Source organism: Podarcis raffonei, chromosome 8 (genome assembly GCF_027172205.1).
Source record: "Podarcis raffonei isolate rPodRaf1 chromosome 8, rPodRaf1.pri, whole genome shotgun sequence".
Lineage (NCBI taxonomy): Eukaryota > Metazoa > Chordata > Lepidosauria > Squamata > Lacertidae > Podarcis > Podarcis raffonei.
In genome coordinates this window covers 33,031,568-33,047,054 of record NC_070609.1, presented here as the reverse complement: position 1 = coordinate 33,047,054, position 15,487 = coordinate 33,031,568, and the positions used below count along the sequence as shown (strand labels likewise).

The 15,487-nt window shown below is 48.3% G+C and overlaps 2 protein-coding genes across 3 annotated transcripts in view; both read right to left on the bottom strand.

Moving 5' to 3' along the window:
• The window catches only part of TRIT1 (tRNA isopentenyltransferase 1), a 29,654-nt gene extending 20,439 nt beyond the window's left edge, over window positions 1-9,215 (bottom strand). The window contains exon 1 of one of the 2 annotated variants that reach the window (XM_053399011.1): window positions 9,115-9,215. Coding sequence is in view for 1 of the 2 variants with exons in the window: in XM_053399009.1 (XP_053254984.1) it covers window positions 356-721 (366 nt within the window). In the remaining variant the exon portion in view is untranslated. Of the gene's footprint in view, window positions 1-355; window positions 943-9,114 lie in introns of those variants that run through there. The other variant, XM_053399009.1, reaches the window with a different exon arrangement.
• MYCL (MYCL proto-oncogene, bHLH transcription factor) lies at window positions 6,384-15,393 on the bottom strand. The gene is made up of 2 exons (XM_053399012.1): window positions 14,828-15,393; window positions 6,384-9,373 (listed from the first exon to the last, which is right to left on the bottom strand). The coding sequence occupies exons 1-2, from the start codon at window positions 15,306-15,308 to the stop codon at window positions 8,778-8,780; spliced, it is 1,077 nt and encodes a 358-aa protein (XP_053254987.1). The 5' UTR covers window positions 15,309-15,393; the 3' UTR covers window positions 6,384-8,777.
• Between the last annotated feature and the right edge of the window lie 94 nt (window positions 15,394-15,487).

Here is a 15,487-nt window from a genome sequence, read left to right as displayed (position 1 = left end):
CCAGTGCAGGCCTTCACATTCCATGCATGCTCAGAAGCACTCTCTCCATTACTACACATGACAGATAGATAGATAGATAGATAGATAGATAGATAGATAGATATAGATAGATTAGAATTTATCTATCTATCTCTATCTATCTATCTGTCTGTCATAACATCCCTTCATCCAAGGATCGCAATGCTGCTGACCCAGGGTTGAGTCCTGGCACAGAAAAGAGGTTCCGAGGCTAAGCCCTGCCTTCCCTCTTCCCTTGCCACCAGAGGCGCTTCCTTCTTGCCGATCCCCTCGCCTCCCAATTAGTACCAGGCAGGGACGGGGTCTCCTTCCCTCTGATGCCTGCCTCCCTCCCTACCTGCATGGAGTCGGCGCTGATGATCTCCCCGCCGAGGCGGCGGCCCAGCTGCAGCGCCAGGCGGGATTTGCCGGTGCCCGTCGCGCCCAGGATCACCACCAGGGGCAGCGGCCGCGCGGCAGACGCCATTGTGGCTGGCTGGCGGGCGAGCGAGCGAGCGAGGCGGGCGGCTAACTCGCCATGCGCTGCAAGGCCTCGGCCGCTTTGCGGTAGCCGGAGGAGGAGGAAGAAGCAGGCCGCGAGGAGGCGGGGCCGCGGCCGAGGGGGCCGGGACGCCCGCCTGCCGGGCCCCAACCAGCTGCTGCCTGTGCCTTCGCCGTGCCCGCCTCCCTCGCGGCAAGCCGGCCCAGCGCATGCAGAGAGCATCCGTGGCCATCGCCGCTGGTCCTGCCGAGGGGAGCAGGAAGATCTGGAGGGCCGCGCATGTGCGTCCCCCTCCGTAAAGCACCAAAAACGGGCGCTCCTTTTGCAAAAATACTACTACTACTCTGCACATTCCCAGCGTCCAGGGCGCCGCTTCTCTGATAGCCTGCAGCAGCACAAGCGTCTTCTTGTGTGGTCGAGGCTAACGGGCTGTTTATTTCAGGGTTTCCACAACTTGGGTCTCAAGACTACATTTCCCATAATCCCTGACCACAGGCCCTGCTATCTGAGGATGATAGGACTTGCAGTCCAAAAAGAGCTGGATATCCAAGTTTGCAAAACCCTTATTTCATTTTTAAAATCCCACCGTTTTCTCAGAGGAGGCAGTAAATGAAGCCACGGGTGCTGGAGGGTGAAGAGCGCTCTTGTGCTTGGCTCCTGCTTGCAGGCTTCCCATTGAGGCATCTTGAGCACTGAGAACAGGATGCTGGCCAAGGTGGGCCTCCTTTAGCTTGATCCAGCCCACTGTTCTGATGCACATAGTTCCACTGCTCCAAGGTCACCCAAGGAGCCTCATGGCTGAGTGGGGATATGAACCCTGACCTCCCAAGTCCTAGCCTGACACGCTAACCATCAATCCACACCGGCTCTCCTCTCAGATGCATTAATGGGGTGGGGGGGAGAAGCTAACACCGTTTGCAAAGGAAGGATTCACTGTGACTACAGTATCCTGCTCTGAGCGGGGGGTGGGCTGGGTGAGCTTCAGGACACCCTTAAACTCTTTATCATTGTCTACAGATGGTATTGGTTGCCAGTTGGCTATTTGTAACATAGAATGGCACCTGTTGAACGATGGCTTCAGTTGCATGGACTCCATTTGTCTGTTCCGATGAACAAGCAAATCTGGGCTCGGTCCAACTGTGCCACGGACAGGCATGCAGAGGTGAAGCTGGAACAAATCGCAGGATGGGGAACCTTACCAATATTGTCTAAATAATGTGCCTGTTAAGGCTGTGGCCCTTAAAACCTGTGATTTCCGAGCATTTTGGCACTTCAGTGGATATGAAAAGCTCATAACAATATGCTAAGCCAGGGATGAGGAACCTGTGGCCCTCTGGGGGTCACTGAAGTCCCATCAATCCCAGCCAACATGGCCAATAGCTAGGAATGAGGGGAGCTGTCATCCAAAAACATCTGGAGGGCCACAGCTTTGATGTAGTACAGGGTTTCCCAAACTTGGGTCTCCAGCTGTTGTTGGGACTACAACTCCCATCATCCCTAGTTAGCAGGACCAGTGGTCATGGATGATAGGAATTGTAGCCCAAAGAGGTAGAGACTCAAGTTTGGGAAACCTTGATAGTGGTTAAGAGTCTTGGACTGTGATCCGGGGGGCCAGAGTTTGGATCCCCACTCAGCCATGAAGCTTGTTGCATGATATTGGAACAGTCACTCACTTTCAGCCTAACCTACCTCACAGGTTTGTTGTGAGGATAAAATGGGGACTGGGAGAAATCATGCATACCACCTTGAGTTCCTTGGAGGAAAGGTGAGATATCAGTAAATCAAATAAATCAATGATAAAAAAAGGCTTCACATCCCTGCATTAAACCCAAAAGGTTTCTTTTTAATCACATCTGTCGATGATGAGGGCTGATGGGGATTATAGCCACATGCAAGGTGATGAAAATGAAGGTTGAGGGAGGGAATATTACCATAGCAACCATATTGGAAGGTGGGGGATCTAACATTGGTAACTGGGTGGGAAGCAGAAGCTCTGCAGAAGCATAAAGAGATGAACTTGTGACCAAAGACAGGGAAAAAGGAATTGTTACTGTAGCAACAGAGTCAGGAAGAAAAAAATCATAGGGAGACAGTTGCCAGGGTGATGGAGGCTATCGTCAGGGTAACAGAAGGGGTTCTGTGATTTTCTGCCATGACAACAGAGGGAGGAGGCGACTGCTCTTCTCCTAGCAACACACATCTCTTGCCATAGCAACAGAGGGAGAGCAAGGATCCCTTTTCAAAAGCAGAAGAGCTCATTGGCAGAGATGGGATTAGAGCAGCCTCAGCCAAACTGACACAATAATTTACTAACCCAGGCACGAACCCACCTCCCCGTCACCCTTTATGCAAAGCGATATGAAAAATGCATGAAGTTTTACTCACCCATGTGTCCAAAATAAATAACACTGCTGTCTGAAAATAAGTAACAATGCTTTCTGAAAAATCATTCAAGATGTTATATAGGAAGACTTTGAACCAGGCTTTCTTTGTTTATGTGTATATGCCTATACATGCAGTATGTTTGGGGTAGCACTATAAGGAAGATCTGTGCTAGATTTTTAAAAATGGGCTTCTGGTCTGGTTACACTTTAAAGTCAAAACAAAAGAGGTTCAAAGACTACCTTGTAGGGCATAGGTTTGGCACACAAAGGTTCCCAGGTTCAATCCTCATTGGTGTGTCCAGTTAAATTTTAGGAAGGCAGGTACCTAGACTGAGAAAATGGACTATATCTCAGTGGTAGGCTACCTGTTTTGCATGCAGAAGATCCCAACTTCAGTACCCTACATCTCCAGGTAGGGTTGAGAATGTCCCTTCTGAAACTCTGGAGATTGCTACTAGTCAGTGTTGACCAAGGATAGGAAGCCCGCAGCCTTCCAGAGTTTATCAACCATCCCCAACATCATTGAAACATCTGGATGGCCACTGTGTAGACAACACTGAACTCAATGGCCCAGCTTGGTATAAGCCAGCTTTCAGTGCCCAGTGCTGGCTTCAGGTTTTGGGAGGCCCTTGGGAAGGATCCCTCTACTGCCCCTCGCCATTGTGGCATCTGCCGCATACATGCTTTTAATCTGCTTGCTAGAATCAATGAGCAAGCAAGTATTGGCAGCTCCTCTTCCTCACCATCACTCCTGTTTGCTTGTGCATCCCTTCTGGGTTAAAGCAAGCAAGAGGCAGGTGAAAAAGCTGGTTACAATGGCGAAGGGGGGTGGCTCATGGCAGTGTTGGGTGTCTAACCATGTCTGACACTTTTAACACTACCCTGCCTCTTCCCCAGAGCTTAGGAAGCTGACAGTCAGAAGGGTCAACACCTGACTAGATCACTTACCAATGGTTGATCAATGTAAAGCCATTTTCTCCCTCCCTGCCACATAGAGGTGTCTTCTTCCAACATCCAACACTACCACCCTGTCATGTGAAGACTGCTAGGTAGGATCCTAGCAGGGCTACCCATCTATAGTTTCCTCCCTTTGGAATTAAGATGCTTTTTTGGTTACGAGTAGAGGTGTGGTTTTATTTCATCATGTTTGGCAGCCTTAAGTGCTCCACTTGTGCATGTAAAGGCAGGAAGAAACCCTGCAAATAAAGCTCCACTTTAAGAGATTTCATTTCATGAGAATCCTGTTGCTCTCTTCTTCCTATAAGGAAGCTGAAAACCCACACAAGCCCATGACAAAAGAGAGCTGGATGTTTAAGGTTCTTTTGCTCAGTGATACATGTGGTTTACATGCAGAAGGTATCAGGTTCAGTTCCCAGCATGCTCAGTTTATGAGCTGCTAACCAGAGCCAGCAACATAGTGTTCAGTTGGCCAGCCTAACTTGGTGCAAGGCATCTTTGTACTTCATAGGTCCCAAGGTGCAATTCATGCTACTGAGATAATTTATAGTTAGCAGTCACTATGCAACATATTAGCATGAACATTTATTGTGCCATTGAAAAATGAATTGTCAGTCTTCATTAATAAGACAATACTTCATTTTGTTTTGGACCTTGATCCAAATTCCAGCTCTGCCACTGGGAGGCTCAGGTAAATCACAACCTCCTACCCAATACCCCATCTGTAAAATGGGAATATCAATAATCTACCTCACACTGAGAGCAAACAGAATTGTAAAGCACTTATTAATAAGTCTGTTTCATCAGCAGTGCCTATTTTTAGAAGCCACAGAGCTACTAAAGTCCTGAGGCACCTGACCTACATACCTGATTTTGCAATGGGACTCAGACATGCCCCAGCCTCTCCTTAATCCCGATAAAAGAGAAACCTTTTCCCATCTGCTTGTGGAGGATTCATGCTTTGATTTTCCTAAAGTGCTTAGTCATCGTCTACTGAAAGGGTAGGCAATGTTTTTATGCCGAGGGCCACCTTCCCTCAGGATTGAGGGCCAAATGCCAGGAGAGGGCAGGGGTGTAGTTTAATGAGCCAGGCATGAAGGAGTGTAGTTAATGCTACTCCTACTCAGAGTAGAGTCACTGAAGATAATGAACACAACTCAGATCCATTTATTTCAATGGATCTACTCTACAGAGGACTTAGTGGGATACAGCCCAAAGACCCTTTCATTCTGGCACCTCAGATTGGAATGCTCAATCCTAGACAGGTCCATTCTCAAATTACATATGCAGAGAGGATTTTCCTTTAGTACAACACACTGATACAGCTGCTGTTCTAGAAGTGCGACCTGTTCAGCTTGTTCTAAAACTTCTCAGAATGAGGGGAAGAAAACTTGCTTTTAATGCATTGTGGTAAGGTATGAGTAAACCCAAATGTTCTTAGGCCCATTTGTCTTGTTCAAAAACACCCCCCTCAAGTAAAGGTCCTCTTATCTTACCATATTTTCTATGCAAGAACAGCTATTTAAAGACTGCTATGATTCCGGGTCACCTGGTTAGCCACTCTTTTCTGCTTTCTGTCTGCACACAATGGTTTGAGGATATCAGCAACGTGAAATGTGTCCAGCGAATATCAACAAAGATGGTGAGAGGCCTGGAGACAGTCCTGTGAGGAAATGTTGAAGGAAGTGGGTAGGTGAAGTCTGAAGTAAAGATGTGACAGGAGAGCCTTTCAAAACTGTGAAGGTGGCTGTCATATAGAAACAAATTGTCACCATCTGTTGGTTCCAAGGATAGGACCTGAACTGGTAGAGAATAATACTGTATAGACTAAACACAAGGATGAACTTCCTAATGGTGCAAGCTGATTCTCCGTGAAAGAACCTGCCTCTGATAGTGATGGGTTTTCCTTTTTTATTAGAGGTTGTTGAGCTAAGCAGAACCAGGATGGCTCTGACAGAATCAGAGCTGAAAGCATCCCAAAGTTCATCTAGCCTCAGTGCTTCAGAGAGGGTCTGGTCCATCTCCCAGCAGAGGAAAGATGATGTGCAAATACAGTTAATCACCTCAAATACACAGCTTTTTACATTTTCTACTACTGCTGCTGAAATATTGTCTTCCATTTATGTCTTTTTCTTATCCCAAGATCATCATAAGCCTATAGAATACTGTAAAATCCCCCCAGGTCCTATTTAAACATAAAAGAATCTCCACACATCAAGAGTAGCAGAGAAAGAATTCCTGCCTACACTCTCTCTTATTAGCTGCATGTGGATGGGTTGATTCAGCTGCGGGCTATGACAGCTCTCCTACTTCTTCTCTGTTTCCCATGCTCTTCCTTCAGAGCACATGCCAGAACCATGCTCCCCTGGTTCTCTTTTTCCAGGATATTGTCCAAACTTTCTCCTCTTCCCCTCCTCTACATAACTAAAGAAGCATGCATTCAACTAAATTACAAACGCGAAGACTGATTTGTCTTTGCAGATAAGGATCTCACATACATCCCTTGGCTCAAAAAGGAAAGGGAAAAAAGCAGACTCAGCCTGTCCTTTTTGAGATTCCGTTTATTTAAGAAGTGCGAGGTAACAAAGAAAGTGCTAAGTCTGACCACCCAGCGTTGAGGCTCCAGCGGGCCAGTCAAGGAACGCCTGAAGGAGCCCCCAATGCATTGTGGGAGACCAGTCTGCGCCCACCAAACTGTGTGCACGCCAAGATACAGGGTCATCCATCACCTCCAGTTCTGGCCTCTCCCTACCCAAGAGACAAAGGAGGATGGGTGGGAGGGATCTGCATAAAAGGGAAGGAGGGAGGGGGGGTATCCCCAGCCAGCTCAACAAAAGCTGTTAAGGACCTGGCAAAACCAGAGCAAAAAACACATCACCAAATTATCATTGCTTTCTTTCTCTTTATGCATGGGACTGAGGTGCTCCCTTTCCTGGGGGCGACACAGTGGAACCTAGCTGTGAGTAAACATCAATTAACGCCACACTGCACATTTCCCCCAAAATATATTCATGCAGCCCTTTTATTTCCAGAGAAAGGGAAGGTGGAGGGGGAAAGGCTTCTCTTAGTCTTAAGAATCAGTAGGACACCTTCAGTAGAAAACTTCTCTATAGGGGGCAGTTGAAATTACAATGTTCCCATCTAGGGACTCCCTTACCCACCCACTCTACCAAAACACCCTTAAGATGTCCAATAGTCTCATTATTGGTGCTTGAAACTTGGGACCAGACCACTGACTTAGGAAATCATTTTCTAGTCAAAACAGAAGTATTTTTTTCCTGCTGAATCTCAGTTTGAACGATCTCATCTACAAACGCAGTACTGAGAGCCCTCTACCCACTGTTTTATCTTTGAAAAGCTGGGAGGAAAGAGAGAACAAGTATTTTACAAAATAATTTCTAAAAAAAAGTATAAAAATAGTATATCTTAAAAAAAGCCATCCAGTATAAAGAATCAGGCAGTCACAACAATGGATTCTAGGATATACAAAACCAAAGACAAGCAGCTGCATTGCCCAAGTGGAAAAATAAGTATGAGGTAAATGAAATCCAAGGTGATCTCAGTGCATTTCCAGTGAAGGAGCAGTTGGGGGGAGAGGGGGGAGAATGTCTTAAATGCACACATCAAGCCTCTAACAGTTCTTGAGAGAAGGTTCTGCACCCCTCCATCTCAGAAAGAGGAATTACCCCCGAGGGGCAGATTCAAGGTTGACACAGCAAGACAGCAGTCAGGTCTCATCACTGGACACAACTGATTAGAAGTTCACCTGAATTAATCCCATTGAAATCAATCCACTTTGGGGTCTATTATGCTGATGCCATTAAGGGCAGAATCACACCATACATTTTAAAGCACATGTTTTCACCCAAAGAATCCTGGGAACTTTAGTTTGTTGAGGGTGCTGGGAATTCTGGCTCTGTGAGAAACTACAGATGCCAGGATTCTTTGGGGATTGGGTGGGGGAAGTCATGTGCTTTAAGTGTATGGTGTAGATCTGCCCAATATTTTTTTCCACCTCAAGTGTGAAAGGCACTGATCTTAGCCTGAGGGGTAATCTAGCTGCAGATCTCAAGCAAAAGCCAGATTTAAGCTGTCTTCAAGTGTCAGCTGTGAAATAACTTCACATAATGTGACATTCTCCACCTGGTACCCTCCAGATGTTTTGGACTACAACTCCCATAAGCCCTAGCCAGGACATCAGAGGTGGCAACATTTAAAAATTCACCCATAATAAATTCCAAGAAGGGAAGAGAGCTGTCAATCCTAAACAACATTGGAAAATAGGGCGGGGGGGTGTGCTTGGGGGTGGGAAAAAGTCTATTGCGTAGGACCATTGTAAAAAAATTAACAAATTGCACAAGATATCTGTCTTCTTAAATGTCAGCGGCAAGAAGCAGAGTCTGGGGAGAAAAGAGGGTATGTAGAACTATCCATAGCCAGTGTTTACAATCCAACTTTGACTGGGGGAAACAGAAGAAGGCTCTTGAGAGAGACAACTGAAGGGTCCATCTTTGCCCCAGCTTTAGAAATGTTGACTCAGGCCCCTCTGTCAGAAAGTATTGTGAAGTATTCCACAAGATGCTTTTCCAGAGAAGCACTCAGGCTTCTGGTGATCCCAACTGGAATGGAGGTTCATTCAGCCTGTGAAGAAGTCAGCATTTTGCTGTAGAAGCTGAAGTCTGAGTAGCTCAACCCCACTGCCCTGATCATCATCACTCCTGCACAACTTAGGAGATTCTCCAGCACCCATAACTGGCTAAGAGAGAAGACCAGGGTGGAAAATAGTGTATGGAATGCAAGCCCCCATTTGTGTGCACCAGCTGCATTGCATTCTGGGATCTGCAAGTCAACAAACCAATTTGTTTTTGTTTGATTCCCCCCCCCCCACAAAAAAAGTGCAGAGATCAAGCTGGCAAGCAGTTTGGAGTTCCTGGCAGCTAATGCGCACTCTTGAGGTACGAAATCCGTTTCAACAGCTGAAGCTGATGCAATTTTAGCAGCTTCTTCTCAGCAACCATCTGCTGCTCTGCTTTGAGTAGTGACTGCAGATACTCTGATGCTTTGCTCAACACCACCACTTTGGGGGTTTTGGGGCAGGTGGCGAGACCAGGGACCTGGTCCCTCAGCGCCAGGAAACGCGAGCGGAGGTCGTTGCGCCGCTTGCGCTCCAAGTAGTTGTGGTTTTTCCGCTTGGTCACATCTTCACTGTCCGAACTGGGAGCACTCCCGGATTTCAGGAGGAAAGGTTCAAGAGAGGAAGGCTCTGCCACTTGCCTCAGGGACTGTGCACCACCATCCTCCTCCTCCTCCTCCTCCTCCTCTTCCTCTTGACTGCTTTTCTCCAAGGCAGCCGTGCAGGAACAAGCCTCAGGTGGTGAGCGGGCTGCGTAATTGTGCTGCTGCTGGTGGATGGATATGTGGAAACGTTTCATGCAAGGGTCCAAGGGGTCAGCCCGCACAGTGATGGTGACCGGCTTCCTCACACCCAGTGACTGCCTCTTCTCAACTGTCACCACGTCAATTTCTTCCCCTTCTGTGTACAAACAAGAGGGAAGAATCCATTAAACCTTGGCAAACACCACAGGCTGTTTCAGGCAGTAACACACAAGTTAGCACACCAGGGTGGGTTTCATGCAGCCAACCAGGTGCCCCCCAGATGTTTTGTACCACAGCTCCCATCAGCCTCAGCCAGCTTGGCCAATGGACAGGGATGATGGGAACTATAGCCCACTTTTTTATCACCCCACTTTTTTACCACCACGAAAATCAAGGCAGCATACATACATTCAAGCAAGCTGTACTGAGGTTACAAGGCAGCCTCACTGACTAGACTCAACCTGCTTTGCTTCAAAGCCAGCTCTGTACATCAAGTGGAACTGGATTCCTCAAAGGGTCTGGGACCGATTCCCAGTTCCTTATTCTAAACAGAACTGCATGAGGTGTCTAACGAAGGAACCAACCTTTCTATGCCATTGCAAGATGTAACAAGGTGGTGGTCCAAGCATTTTGAGGGGAGCGGGTGTTCTGGAGCATAAAACCATGCAGTTCCATTTCAAGTAAGAATCTGGGAAGCAGTAACCAACATCAGCTGCATCACAGGAGCAGCACGCTTGGGGCAAGTCATCACCTTCCCAGACCTGAGCTATCAAAGTCTTCCTAAAGATTTCTACTGCAGCCTCTCTACTTTTCCTCCTTCCTGAATCCCAAATGGAGAACTTGCACATGCACACACACAGGGTGGTGACAAAGGTTGCTCAAATATCAGAATGAGATATGAGAATGATGAAGAAGAGATGGGGACCTGCACCAAATGTTGGGGGGGGCGAGGGGACTGAAAACAAAAGGGCAAGGCAAAGCCCCATCTTTCTTTTAATCCCTGGCTCCAGGGATGCTATGAAATCCGTTTCTGCAGCATCAGCAAAGAGCACGTCTACTGATGTCTTACTATTGAGCACTGAGGCCACTGGGGACAGGTGGGTCTCTTCATCTCTTTTGGTTCCTGAAGCTACCACACACAGCAGAGGCTGAAGTAGGAAAGGACTAGGACGATGCACAACCAGGGGGTGAAGTGCAGGGCAAAGGGGTCATTTAAGATGCACCTGCTGAGCCAGGTTCCTTCTGCACCTCATAAGCCATATATAGAGATGAAAACTAACTTTAAGACCTGATTATCAAGTTCACTTGTTTTCTTTTCCCCTCCTTGTTTTCATTTATCTTTTTGCCTAAAGAGCAGAATAAGTATGCTTTTAAATTAACGGTGAAGCTACACAACTCAGAAACTGGTAAACAGAGGTCCAAACGCCACATCAAAATTCACCAAGTAGTGCTCATTTTCATATGAAGAACACCCAAGATGAAAGATAAGTCATTAGCTCATGGCCAACCAGAAGGTTTTCATTTTTTTTTCTTTTTTTAAAAAGGCAAACTGAAAAGTCCTTCCCAATCTACTACTAGAGCATCCTAATGTACTTATTGCCCACTTCATAAAGTGTTGGGCATGGTTCCAGATTCAAATCTCACCCTGTAAGCTGCTTTATTTTGAGGGCAAAGACTAGATTCTTAACCTTTAGCATTTACTGAAAGGATGAGCGGTCTGATCTACCTTCTCTCAAGCAGTCTGACTTGGTGCTATTGCAAAGTCCTGAGCAAATGTAATTCCTGCCGGAATCCTGTGGTACTGGGAGCTTCAATCTGGGGAGGGATGAACATTTCTGTCCCCCAAGGGTCTGTTAACAATTGCAATGGAATGGAGGTTTTTTGTCTTTGTGTCCCTGGAGGGGAGGGGAGGGGGTGGCTTTCCCAAAGGCAATTGTAAGGGACAAAAGGCCAGGCCATCATCAAGGCATTCCTATGCCCCCATCCCCAATTAAAAAGACTGGGGGCAATAGTCACCATTGGCCTGGAACAAAGTTTACTGCTAAAGCTCTATCTCTCCCCCACCCTCCACCCCCCAAGGCTCTTTCATTGCCCATTGGAATTGTAAATGAAGCAGGGAATGGGGAGAGATGGCCTTTGCCCCTACAGCTTCACACTTCAGGAGGGATTTGCTACTTTTCAGAAGTAGTAAATCCTGTTCAAAGGATTCCATTCCCCTGCACAAACAACCTCCACAACACACACAGTGGGCAGCCCTCCCCACTTAGCCAGAGATGCACAGAAAGGATCTTGGCACCTCCCCATCCAGTATACAGGAAGGGGGTGGGAAGAGAAGGTCCTTTAAAGGCCTTTGCACAGAAGGCTTGAGTGACTTTCAAAAGATTCAAGTTATACAGCCTTCAGACAAAGTGGTCAGAGTTTTTTAAAGAAAGAAGTTTAAGGGGAAAGGTTATCACAGTAGAAAACAAAGAGATCGGTTCTGAACTCACAAAGCGAAGTCCCGCTAGTCTGCATGAGCAAGAAATCAGCCATCTGGTTTACTGCAGCAACAGCTTTCAGAGGAAAGCTTCTCCCTATCTGTGTTGGCTGGAATTAAGTTCTGCTGAGGACAATGGAACTTGTATGCCTAAGACAGCCTGTGACAGGTTGCACATAGACAATGTTTCCTAGAAACTGACCAAGGGCCCTTGTGGAGAAAACTACAGGAGGCAAATTTTTCACAGAAATACACAATGAAAATGATTTCAAGTTACACAGAAGGTGGCGTCGTGCCTACTTAAGAGTTGGAGTCATTCAAAGCATGTCTCCAGCATTTCACATGTCACCTACTAAGGGTCCTCTTGCATGCTCCCAGGAAACAAGGCACAGACAGTTTTCTGTGGGATGCATGTCTAAAAACCATTCTTACAAGGTTCTGTGACTGCTTGCTACCATGAGGCCCCCAGGAGAGTGCAAGACACTCTTGTCCTCCTTTTTCAAAAGCTTAAGCACCATCATATGCACAAGAAAACCACCTCATGTCACAAATGGGGAATGGTGCAAAAATTTTAATACTCTTCAGAAACATGGGTGGAAGGAATTCACTGCTTCTATCAAGTCAGCTCACGATGGCCAGCACTGATGCAGAAGCGCCAAGTTGCGCGCGCACACCCAAGATTGAGGGTGCAGAGGAGCATTGTGCTTGTGTGATGTCACACATGCAACGTTGTCGTCTGCAGAAGCCAGCCACTGAAGCTGAGATGTGTGACTGGCCTCCTTCCAACCAATAATGAGACACCTTGGTCCCCTAGAGTTGGCATGCCTGCACTGATGGGAGTTGTAGTCCAAAAGACCTTGGACTACTATGCCTCTCATTGGCATAGTGAGCTATTGAGAGTGCACACACACAAACACTTGCATCTGTTGCTTTTTGTCCCAGGAATCATGTGACTGGCTGAAAAAAACAGCATCTGAAGGAGGAGCCTAGAGGCTGATGGGGGTGAAAAGTCCAGGTCAGCAAGGGCAAGCACAATTAAATAAATCAATAACATTTCCCGCCCCTTCTGCTAATTGAGATTAAGACCTGCTTCTCCTAATGTAATTAAATCTTATACCCAATTTGTTTCTCAACCCAAGCCCTATTCAAGCTCTGTAGTGAGTCATATAAGCAGTCACTGCTTACCCAGTGACTCAGCCCTACAAGGATTAACAAGGCCAGAGTATTAGAAAGTGTGCCCATTTCAAGGCTATGTCAGTTTTTCAAGGGATAACACATGCCACAAGTTTATTTATAGAAATGTTAACCCTGAACACAATATTCATGTGGTGTTCTAGTTGGGGCTGTTGGGAGTTGCAGTGCAAACAACCTGAAGCAGGTGAGAGTTTGCGGGGGGGGGGGGGCGGGGACGGACCAGGTCGGCAAAGGTTGCTAGAGGCTCACAAAGAAGATTGCCCCCTAAAATATGTTGGTGTGTACAGAAACCCCTGGTATTATTCTGTGGTTTGCCTACAAATGAGGACTGGATGTGCAAGCGAGGTACATCAATCCAAACAGAATGAAAGCATTTTAAAAACTTAAGATTTAAAAGCATCGAGATCAGATTAGCCAAACAAATTGGGCTGGGGGAGAAGGAAGAGGTTGTGAAATTTCCTTCCTTAGAGACTTGAAAAGACAGAGGCTGGCTTCTAGCTGTGAGTAGTTCAATCCTGCATAGGAAGCTACCTTATACTGTACCAAGTCAGTATTGTCTAGACTCTATACTGACTTGCAACAGCTTACTAGGATTTGAAAGGAAGATTCTCAGTTCTACTTGGAGATGCCAGAGATCGAATTTCAAACCTTCTCCATACAAAGGTGATGCTCTACCAAAGAATTGCAGTTCTTCCCCATTGATGTTGATTCCTGCATTGCAAGGGGTTGGTCTAGATGACTCTTTGGATCCCTCCCAACTCTATGATTCTGTGCCCTAATGTTCCTACATCCTAGAGCACTTCAAAGACAGAAAGGTGGTCTTTATGATCTGTGATCCCATTCACACACACACTGCCCCTGCATGCCTCCATCAGAGGGTAGCTTAACAGCAACTCTTGTGCCAATAATCAAATGGGAATGACTTTGCTTCCCCAACCTTGGGTCCTCCAGATGTTTTGGACTACAACTCCCACCAGCACCAGCCAGGGGAGATGCTGTTTTGGACTGATCTAGGTTAGCAAACTCAGCAAAGTAGTGGTTACATGTCAACTGATGCACTTATAAGCATACATGTGGGCACTTATGCAACAAAACTTTTATAACATGCATAATATGGCTGGTTCCCCTTGGCTGCAGAACTTGACCTGAGACTGCATTCAACATTTTGTGGGAGGAGGGGGCTTTGCAAGACAATTCTTGTATTTCCCAGGTCAAATCCTTCCAGAGCCTTTGTCCATCACAGGTCCACTGTGGCAACCCTCCAAAATCCACAAGCGTAAGCAGACTGCAACACCAACCAAGCCAAACTTTTTCAATAAACACAGGTTTATAGACAGTGTTTACAACCTGAACCAGGAAACTCTGGAGAAGCCCGTCCTGCTGAAATGCAACCTCTCAAAGAAATGCTCTCTGTCTTGGGTCCCCCCACCCAACCTTCTGGAGTGGTGGGGGGAGTTGTGCAAGTGGCGCCTTTTCTTCTCTTTTCGGTCCTGCGGCAGGCACCCCCCTCCCCCGCCGGCTGTGCTGAAGGGTGCTAAATTGGGAGAGGTTTGAGGAGGAAGCAAGACAGATGGGTTGGGCTCACGACGTTATGCAAGTCCCAGCAGCAGCCTTGGGAAGCTGGGCCGGGACGACAATGCACACTTCCCCCTGAAAGTAGAACCTCTGGTGAAGAAGTGGGGCGGGAGGGGGGGGAGTAAATGCAAGAGCTCGGAGGATTTTGCAATAAAAGATCCCTCCAAGGGGACTGCAGAATTCTGCACAGAGACCTGGGAAGACAGGGGGCGCAGTCCAAGGGGCGCCACGGGAAATTAAGAGCGAGAGGAGCCTTTTGTCCCGGGAGAGAAACTTTCGGCGCCCAGCCAGAGCTGCAGGACTGGGTGCCCCTGGGGGGTGCCGTGCGGTCCGCCGCCCCGCTCCCCGTCCCGGAGGCAGCCTTACCCGATTCGCTTTGGCTCTCGGAGCCGGAGGAGGGCGGGAGCTTGCAGTCGGCGGGCCAGGCGAAGACGGCGCCGGGGGCCACGCACAGCCCGCCTAGCGCGGCGTCGTGCGGCGCTTGGGCGGCGGTGGGGGCGGCGGCTGGCGGGCCCTGGGCGGGCGGCTTGGCGGTCAGCTTCTCGCCCATGGCTTTCTCCAGGCGCTCGCGGGCCGAGAAGCCGCTCCACATGCAGTCGCGGAGGACGAAGGCGCTCAGGTTGCCCAGCAGCCGGCCGGGTTCCAGCAGGTAGTCGGCGGCCGCGTCCTCGGCGGGGCCCGGCGGCAGCGGCGAGGCCGGCGGGCTGGGCAGCAGCTCGAACTTCTTCCAGATGTCCTCGCTGGGCGCGCTCGAGCGGTGGAAGTCGTCGCCGGGCGACTCGTGGTGGTCGTAGAAGTAGGGCGGCGCCGGCGGCGCCTGAGGCAGCTGAGGCGGGTCGAGCTCCATGACTTGCCCGCGTCCCACCTGCGACGGGAGCTCACCTGAGCGCAGCGCGCGGGCGGGCGCGCTCCTCCGCCTGGAAAAGTGCAAGCGGCGGACCCGCCGGGCTCTTTCAACTAAGGCGGCGGTGCCGCCGCCTGGTTTGGTAGCTTAGCCTTTCTGCGCTCGCTCCCGAAATCGCGGCT

Bases quoted from the DNA above. Each gene is read 5' to 3' on its own strand.
- MYCL (XM_053399012.1), bottom strand. From the start codon at position 15,308: ATGGAGCTCGACCCGCCTCAGCTGCCTCAGGCGCCGCCGGCGCCGCCC. The intron at 9,374-14,827 runs GTAAGGCTGCCT...GTTTGTACACAG, and splicing joins CGAGAGCCAAAGCGAATCGG to AAGGGGAAGAAATTGACGTG.